Source organism: Telopea speciosissima, chromosome 10, assembly GCF_018873765.1.
Source record: "Telopea speciosissima isolate NSW1024214 ecotype Mountain lineage chromosome 10, Tspe_v1, whole genome shotgun sequence".
Taxonomy (NCBI): domain Eukaryota; kingdom Viridiplantae; phylum Streptophyta; class Magnoliopsida; order Proteales; family Proteaceae; genus Telopea; species Telopea speciosissima.
Window position 1 is genome coordinate 61,389,204 of NC_057925.1, and position 10,203 is coordinate 61,399,406.

The 10,203-nt window shown below is 40.3% G+C and overlaps 1 protein-coding gene across 1 annotated transcript; it reads left to right on the top strand.

Annotated features, from left to right (window-relative positions):
- Positions 1-1,435: 1,435 nt before the first annotated feature.
- On the top strand, positions 1,436-4,254 carry LOC122641865 (DNA-3-methyladenine glycosylase). Its single transcript, XM_043835184.1, has 6 exons — positions 1,436-1,802; positions 1,932-2,003; positions 2,129-2,252; positions 2,485-2,555; positions 3,736-3,789; positions 3,867-4,254. The coding sequence occupies exons 1-6, from the start codon at positions 1,488-1,490 to the stop codon at positions 4,032-4,034; spliced, it is 804 nt and encodes a 267-aa protein (XP_043691119.1). The 5' UTR covers positions 1,436-1,487; the 3' UTR covers positions 4,035-4,254.
- Positions 4,255-10,203: the final 5,949 nt, after the last annotated feature.

The window sequence follows — 10,203 nt, forward strand, 5'->3', positions numbered from 1 at the left end:
TCATTAATATATGGATGATCAATTCCCCTATTGATAACCTTATACTCAATGATTTTTTATCAATTTCATTCGGTTCGATTTTCGGTTTGGATATCGATCTTCTCGGTGTAGTTTGATTTTCACCCTAGTTCCATCATACCCCAGTCCCAAAAACAATTTGATAAGGTTTGATTCGGTTCGGGTTTGTTCGGTCGGTTTTTGGCGTTCATATCAATTTGCGCTAGGTTTTGACACCTTTATCTTATGTGTTGCACTGGTCCAAGGGCCATGCAGTCTGACAACGATCCCACCTCCTTTTTTTAACTCATCCAAACAATTATTCAAACGAACGAAACCTAGTGATTCAGACAGAGTCGAATTTTTTTATTAATTTTAAAGGACAAAATATTGTTGCTTGGTTGCATAGCCCTGCATTAGACCAGGGTCAATGATAACGTGTGTAAAGGTATCAACATGGAGGGGATTTTATTTCATAAAGGATAGGACGATAAATTTGTGCGTTTTTGTGTTTAAATGTATAAGCCATGCGACCAAGTAGCATTCTTTTTTCCAATTTTAAAATACACTAAAGAAAAATCTTTCTAACCTAGGACATTTTCATTACCAAACATTAGTCATTTCACTTCTCTACTCTTTCCTCCTCCAATATCTCCCCCCACCCCCTCCCCCTCTCTCTCATATCACATGAACACCGTTGGTGGTGTTCCTGTCAATGGAGGAGAGAGAGAGAGTCACTATTAGATTCACCAACTCAACCCTGCTCTCTTATCATCACTTATATCCTAAGAGATTGCGGTGATTAAGTTTTCCTCCTTTGTCTTTCATATTCCCTTTCAAATGCAGCAGGTTGGGATTCAGAGCACTTTTCAACTGGTTTGAATTCGAATTGATAAGAAATCGATAGAAATTGGCCAAAACATGCATTAACGTAGTTTCCATAGAAAAATAAGACGAGCCGAATTCGTTAGAATTGGAATCGACAAAAGCCGATTTCGATTCTTGAAACCATATGTTGGACTCAATGCTTATTTTTTTGACAGATCCCATCAAAGCCCAATAGTTCACTAGGGCTTGGTGTCCCAACTTAAGAAAGGAAAACCAGGGAATGTATACAACAGGTGTGGGGAAGAGTCAACCAAGCAAGGATCTGATTCTCCTCCAATTGTGGTGGGAGCTGATGGGACTCCATCTATGAAATGACCATTCCACCCCTATTTTATGGTCGTTTTGCAACCCTCCAGCTCCCACCACGGCTAGAGGAAATCCACGGAACCCCCCCCTAAGTTAGCGCTACTGCAGCAGTAGTACAGCCCAAACATGTAAATTTTGAGTGTCACCAATAGGCATGCGACACGTCAATTGTCAAAATGTTGTTGCTATTGATTTACGAAAATAACCCTTATTCACAGACAAATGTTGCAGCAGAGAGCTCAGTTCCGCACCCCTCAACTCAACCGCCAGAATCTGGTGCAGAGTTAAGAGAAATAATGAAAAGCCAACGGTTTAAGCGCGCCATCAAGCCGAAGAAAACATTCCCGGCAAACGACGACAAACTCGAAGACGAAGAACCATTAATGACTTCAACCTCAACTTCAAGGTCTAAGAAGTCCATTATTGTTAGAGCCAAAGTCAAACCCAAATCCAATCCCCAGCTTCTCCATCCGGCTCTGGAATCGTCCTTCGTTCTTGAGAAAGCGGCGATATTGAGCCCTGATTTCTTCCAAATCGATGCCCTAGATCTTGCACCCCGTCTCCTCGGCAAGTTCCTTCGGCGAGACGATGTGGTTCTTCGGATTACTGAGGTAGCTTTCTAATGTAATGGAGAACAAATGAAAACCCCAAGCGAAAAGAAAAGACACACCAACGAGATTGAAAATAACCAAAAGGGTTTAATTTTTTTTTTTGTTCTGATTATAGATGATTCTTCACAGGTAGAGGCTTATAGACCAAATGACACTGCTTGCCATGGTCGCTTTGGTATCACAGCAAGAACAGCTCCTGTCGTAAGCAAACCTTTGCCCTCTACATTTTTCTTTCTCTTGTTCTGTTTAATCAATACTGCATTTATATTTTTTTGGGTAATCTCTATTGAAGTCGTTCTGGTTATACTTTTGTTGTTGGGTTTTAGTTTGGATCAGGAGGGCATGCTTATGTTTATCTTTGCTATGGTCTCCATACAATGCTTAATGTTGTAGCTGACAAGGAAGGGGTCGGTGCTGCAGTCTTGATACGTTCTTGTGCTCCTGTCATGGGTAATTTATTATACCATCCCTCATGCTTTCCATTTGATGAAAGTCCTGTATATTTGATAAACACTAGTACCATATGGGCTATTACAAAACGATGAATATCCTCATATTTGGTGAGTAATGAATCGTAAAGCTAATGATTTGGGGTGTTTGAAGCAACCATGTCTTCAGCTGTCAAGGATGTTATATTAGTAGACTACTATTTTACTTATGATATCTCCATGAAAAATTATAGGGTTAGAGACCATTCAACAGCGCCGTGGTCAGAAGACTGATAAACCTGTCCTCCTTGCTGGGCCAGGGAAGGTTAGCTTCAATTGCTTGCTCAATTTCTTTTGCCTGCCTGTTCAGCTTTGATGCATAATTTAGGAAGTTTACCACAGGTGTTAATGGTCATTCTATTAGTTTATATCAAGACGCTCTTACCAAAAAAGAAAACAGTTTTTTATCAAGATGCATAGATGGGATATTCTGATAGTGTTAGTTTTTCTAATTCGAACAAAACCCTCCATAAAATTATCTTCCATGTATGTTGGCTATGCACTTGTGCTTTTTGGAAAGAGAATGATAATCTCAGAAATCAGACAATATCAGTAATACAGTATCTGTTTGAAATAAAGGAGACAACTAATAGTTCCATATAATGATATTCATAGCCATACATATCAATGCAATAAAACTCACTGTTTTGGTGATTTACAATTGATACAAAAGAAAATCCCTGGAGAATAACTCCATTTAGATGATAACCTTAAGTGTTCAAACAGTACCTGTCAGATCATTGCATTTCCACTTTGCATCACATTCAAATGCATTGTTTTCATCATTTAAGATGGATTCATTAGCATACTTCTGAAAGGGAGGATAAAAAAAAAGGAAAGAGAAATGAGTTCATTTCTTGAGTTCTTAGAATGAGACTTAAGGTTCACGATTTAATTTGTCAGGCGCTTTTCAGGAAACGGTAAAATGATTAGTGTCCATATTCAATTAAGGATAACAATTAGTTAATGTTTAATGTTGTCAACTTCATGATGAGAATTTTTCTTCCCAAGGATAATATATAACTGGTACTCACTGGTTCTAGAATTACTATTTTCTAGGTACACAGGACCTGATAGAATTTTGCTAACACAGTGTTTGAATTGTTGGAATTCAAACAGCTCAGAATCCTCTATTTTTCTGCTGAATTGGATATAATTTTGGTAAAATGGTAGTCTTATGCTTATCTTCCAACTAAATCTCAACCTGATTGGTGTAAGTTTGAACTCTACAGAACAGTGGGAAATGGGATTACCTCATCAACTTAAAAATCTGATCTCCAATTGGCGATTGATATTATCCTGACCTGTAGACTAAGGATCATAAATTTTTGGGAATCTAAACTCCCAACTATCCTGATACAGCACAAAAGGAAATTTTGGTACATATATATTCAGATTAGCATGGTTTGTCCAACTGACTTATTGTTTTCTCAATTCCTTGCCAGGTTGGTCAAGCACTGGGGATATCAACAGAATGGTCAAACCATCCTCTTTACACTAAGGGTAAGCACATCTTCATCTGTATTTAGTTGGACACTTAGTCAGCCCCTCTTCTAATATGAGTATATGGGTTCTACCAGGTGGTCTTGAAATTTCAGATGGGCCAGAACCAGAGAAGGTGCTGGTTGGTCCACGAGTTGGCATTGAATATGCTTCACCTGAGCATGTTAGTGCTTTGTGGAGGTTTGCAATTGCTGATAACCCCTGGATAAGTGCTCCTAAAAGTAATCTTAGACCAGCTTAATATAAAATTTCAAGGACTGAAGGAATCCATGGATGGCAATAGAGAAAAAGAAGATAAAAAAGAGAAACCTAAACATATAGGTGACGAGGAATGTGGAAAGATGAACAGAAAATATGTAGAAAAGCTTACAAGTATATAGTCTTATTATTTAATTTAAGACATTTGGAAATGATTTGAGAAATGATCCTTTTGGAGTTGAGGAGGATGGCTGTATTATTCACCATGTGGAAGTAAATTTTGTAATTTGTCTTGGAATTTAACTGAAAATCTCGTGCATAGCAAAGGAATAATCTGGATTTGCTAGAGCTTAAGCAAATGTTTTGGGCTGTCCATACGTAATTTTGATTTCAATTCTTTATTTTGTATCTCACTTGGAAAATTTTGTTCTCTCAATGATTTTCTTATTGTTTTAAATAGTATGAGGAAAAATAAGAAAATCAGGTGTCCAATACCTTACTTCTTACATCTGTGTCCCTTTGGTTCGCTCGCAATGATCTCCTGTTTAGAGGAAAAAATTGGATCCCACTGGAAGTAATCTAGAGAACTGAGAGTGAGTTTGCTGAATTTTGCAATGTTGCTCCAACCAGAAGTCCTATCCCTACACGAGGCATCCTCCCCATTAGGCATCGCCATCAGCCCACCTGGTCTCCACACCCCCCCCCCCCCCCGGCGGCACTTTTTTAAGCTTAATGTGAATGATTCACTTATAGGCGCCAATAAAGGACTGGGATTCATCATCCGAGAATCCAGCGGCTGGATCATTGCAGCCATATCAGAGCCTACTGGGTTTGCATCCATCCTCCAAGGCGAAGCCCTGGCCTTAGGCGCTGACCTTCTCCATTCCATCTCGGAAGGCATAGATAACCTCATCGTGGAATCAGATAACCAGGAGCTGGTGTAGTGTCTAAACAGGAGTTATCAAGTTCCAATCTTAGAGGTCATCAATATTATTCAGGATAATTCATACCTACCCTCCTTTCTAAGATCATGTACTTTCCACCACATCTCCAGGGAGATTAGCAGTGTCGTTAACTCCTTGGCCAGTAAGGCTTTGTCTGTTGTGTGAGGCCACTTTCCATCCCATGGCTATCTGAATTATGTAATCTGGGTACCTTGTGTTCATTACACATCAATAAATGGTCCCCTCTTTACCAAAAATATTTTGCAGAAAATGACATGTTTCCTCAAAAATAGCTTGACCCGTGTGTGATGTGTGCTTTAGAATTATGCAATACAGTGATCCTCATCAATATTAATAAGCATTCTATGATGAAGATCCTTGGGTCTCCATTTGTTACAATGAAATAGATTTCAGTACAATTAAAAAAAGAAAAGAAAAGAAACTACAATTGTCGTCTTAAAAGCAAAAGAAATTTTTATACAAATGAAAAGGCAAATTATTTTACTGAAATGCAATATAAACTTGGTCAATGCAGCTGTATATGGTGGCTTTATAATTTCAGATTTCCACATTTCTTAACCCCAAAGACTTCAGTTAAAAGGCTTCATCTTATCATTTTACACTTCATCCCATCAAAAAGTTTTTCCCTAGTTGGGTGCAGATCCTATCCAAATAAATCTGCTAAATAGCTGATCTATAGAATTGATGACTTCCCATGGCAATACAATGATAATATAAAGGATGTGCGTGTGCCAATGATATGGGTGGTTCATAGTACGGCTCAAACAATCATACATCTAAATATCTATTTACTTACGGGGTTTAAAATATTGGGATCGGATTGAAATCGTTCGAGATCAATCCCAACTCTGGTTTATCCAAACTGAATTTCTTAGGTTGGGATATATTTTAGCCGATTTTGGCTGAACAGTGACCGATCCAGACCAATTCTGATCCAATTCAGATCGAAATCAACCGGAACCGATTTTATCTTGATTCTATTCTTTTAAGCCTAGGGGGAGGTGGAACCACTAAAGCTTTTTAAAAAGAAAAAAGGAAAAGAACGTTGCCTGCCTATCCAATCACAGCCCTATCCCCTGTGAAATCAAAAATCTCATCCATGTTGGTGCCCCTACGAACTCTCTTGCTCTCTATATTATTAGCGAAAAAGAACGTGGTTTTTGTGCCTAGACAAAGGTTCGCATGAAAGTACTGTTCAAACCCCAGTGAAATAAAAGTTCCAATCAGGCAAATCCCCTTTCACATGCTTCTATTGGCCCCCGTGCTGATGTAGGCACTACACGACCAGACAACAATCTTTGCCCTTATTATTATTTTAACTTGACATTTATGCGGCATTTTTATTCTTTCATCAAAAGTAAAATACTTTGATTTGTTCAGTCAAAACAAACTTAGCCGGGACATACCAGAATCAGGCAGCTTTCAATTCACGGGCCAGTCCGATTTTGGAAACTATGTTTTAAACAAGGGAAAAGAACTGTCCCAGAGTTTATGCCCTATGCCCAGACACATGACGGGGCAAAATGACAACCCCACCCCCCATCAAAGGCAGAAATCCCATCCCTGCGATGCCAACACACGTGTTCTGATTGATCCCCACACATGCGCAGGGAGAAGGCTCACCCATGCAGAACAAAGAAGAAATAGCATTAAGCCAAAACCTACAACAAATATCCAACGACATAACACCCCTATGCTGGGAGTGAAGCTATGTTATAGACAATGTTTGTTGTTGAGATAATGGGAAAGGTTTGGTGCCAAAGGAACAAATATTATAGAAACCGCATTTATGGAAACTCAACAAAACCCTACTATTACGTAGTCTCAAAGAAAATCCAACTAAATTCAATAGCTCAACTCCCAAGTCGACTTTCCATTAGGTAGAGAGAGAGAGAGTTCCATACAAAAACTCCAAAGTATAAAACACAATCATCCCCAGGTGTTGACATGAAAACAGCCCAAAAAGTAAACCCACAACTAATTGATCCTTTACTTGGCCTGTTCCACATCACAAATGTATCACAATACAGCCAATATCCTTCAATATTGATAGGTTCCCAATAAAAGAGTTGTGTCATGAAGTAGGGCATCAATTTGCACATTTCATGGGGGGCGGGGCATCATTTCGCCCACGTGTCTAGGCACAGGGCGTACACTCCTGGACAGAATTCTTTTTTTCCTAAATCAAATGATACATTCAGCCAATAGAATGATATCCATAGACATTTTTAATGTTTGCTTGGCAAGAACCATAGTAACACAGGGCAGAAGTATCTGCACTACCCATCTGTATTCTTGCGATGAGCAGCATGCTTCAATAAATAACATAACCTGTGGACTTGCCCTGTGGAAGCATATCGCAATTGCCCAGAAACATGTGATACTATTCGCCACACCTTAACCAACATCTCCACATGGTCAATCAAAATCACAGAGCCTAATCGTCTCCATAAGAATCCAGCATCCTGCAGCAGCAGCCAGGATTAAACACACGAGATTTGAAAGCCGAATTTGGATGTCATCCAGATTGGAGCACCCATATTTTACTGAGAGCTAAACTTGGACCTGCATATCGGGGAAAACTGCCAGACCAGTCAGAAGTTCCTCATTGGTTCAGATTATAGTCCTGAGAGGGGCCAAATTAGATTGCCATGTCAATCTGACATTCTTGATTGACATCAAAATTCTGAAAACTGGAACAACCAGTCAGTCATTCACCTACCTATTTCAGTGACCAGATGGTGTGTTAACAGATCAACCCAAAATCAACTAACATGTGCCCCTCAGCCCAGAATGCTTCAATGTAATCTTTAAAATATGATTCAGGACAGAGTATGAACCCCCCAAGATTTTAACACTCAGTATTGAATCAAGCGGATTGGCCGATCTGTCCTAATATCTGATGGAACCAATTCTGTAGATGCCCTACACTAAGGAACGTTCAGCCAATACTAGTCATGAGCTGGCCAGATTGGCTGATTCAGTCTGATAGCAGTATTCTAATCTATTCATTTTTGGGACCAACCAACCAGGTGCCAGATCAACTGGTTTGACAAGGCTGGGTCTCAGAACAGCTTGATGTCAGAAGTAATGATACCTCCACAAGCTCTAAACTGTTAGTGCTCCATTCTCCTTCCTTGCAAGCTTGAAGCCGGTGTAGAAGAAACGCAGACATTATCAGTGTCTAAAGAAAATCTACAAGCAGTGTTGTCATTACCATCAATCTGGTGACATGCAACACCAGTAGTGTAGAACCTGGTCAGCACCAGCAACTCCTTTATCACTTTTGAACCCTACTAGGACAGAATATTAATGGAGCAAATTGATGAGTTGTAGCCCTTCTTCGTCTTTTCATGGTCTTGGTTCTTCTCCTAGCATCTCTGGAGGCTCCAAGTCTTATCTTTCCAAAATAGGAACTTGATAGAAAGGTTTTAAGCTCTATGTCACTCCACATAAGCATTGTAATAGATCATATTCATTGTCCAGGTCAACCATGGCACTCTATTTAGCAAGGACTACACTGAGTTGATTCAACAAAAGGGCTGTCAGTAATGATTCTTGAGTGTTATGGAGATATTATAAATTCTATAATTTTTTTTTTTTGGTAAATGAATATATTACCGAACCCCGAGAGGGGGGGGAAGGAAAAGAGAACCAAAATACAGGAGGGGAGAGAAAAGAAAAAGAAAAAGGAAAAACAAAGGGGAGAGGAAGGGGGGAGGGGCAGCCAACCAGCCTAAGTAGAGGAGGAGTGCTATAAAAGGGCAACGTCGAGGCCCCAAAAGTTCACAATATGCCTATTCTTAATGTTGTCCTTGGAGTGCCTCAGACGGATACAGCTGAGCTTGGAGGAAACATCGAAGGAGATGGCTTTCCAAATCACGTCGAAAGACCTAGAGTTGGAAGTCCATCTCCTGAGGTTTCTCTCCAACCAAATATGGTGAATCGCAGCGCTGAAAACAAGCTTCCCGATAGTGTCACAAATGGAGTTCCCTGGAAAAGTTTTGAGGATCCAAAGCCATTCACGATCAAAGCTCAAGGCCCTTCTGCTACGCTTCCCGATAGTGTTATTGGGAAATTATCAGTGCCACCCACTGAGTTACACCCTTATTTTAATGCAACCCCATTAAGTACCCAAATATCAAAACCAACCCAAAATCTAACGGGGTTAAGTCATAGTGCTGTTAAGTGGGTGATGTCAGCAGGAAAATTATAATTATAGACAACTATACCCTTCCAACTCCTCCTCTTCTTCTTCTTCTTCCCCAGCTGCAATCCAACCCACCACCATGCTGGCCCCCACCACCCAAACCCCCTGCCCCCAGCCCACCTGCATGCCGACTCCCAAGATCCTGCAGCCCTTGCCTCCGTGCACTTCTATCCTGAAAACACACCCCAGCCCCTAAATCGATTGAGATTCTGGAGTAGACTTCACCATAGAATCGCTGAGAACTGTAGCAGACATCGCTGAAACCCTAGAAATCCAAAATCCACCAATACATAAATAAATCTTTCAAGAATATAATAACAAAACTGTGAATATCACAAAACTCAAGTTTGAAATTACCATTCTTGATTGATTCTCTTTCAACTTTCCGTTTGTCTCTCTCTGGATGATATATAGAATCGGTGCTTCGAACCCGTTATAGATAGGAAGATGCAAAGGCGAAGCAACAACTCGAATTTCCGAATTCTGATCAGTTTCCCTATTTCTCCTCGCACTCACCTTCTTCAGCTACCTTTTCTCTGTCGATCAAGGAAATTTTACAGAAAAAAGACATCTCAATCTCAAACTCTCTATCTTTCTGTCTGTGTGTTTCTGCTTACGAAAACTACGATCAATTCAGAATTCTGAAACTAAGAAGGACAGAAAAAGAAGAGCAAGGAACCTTTGGTGTCTTTGGGATATGCTCTCCAACTCAACCAAGGAGAGCATACACATGGCTTTGCTCGCAGCTGTGGTGTCGGTGCCTATGTCGTCACTTTCACCATCGGTGGTCTCAGCGTTATCAGTCATCCTTCCCGGGAAGCACAGGGGCATGAATTGCTGGAGTGGAGTTCCTGGGATTTAGCCGGACACTTGCAGGTTCTCCGACCGGTGTGCTGATCCCAAGGATGGAAGATGGAGGTGGGGTGCCCTATTTTCCCTTCACAGGTTTGAAGTGCAAAGCAAGTGATGAGGGTATTTTAGTCATTTGTATTTCACACAGTTAACGCCGTTAGATTTTGGGTTGGTTTTGATATTTG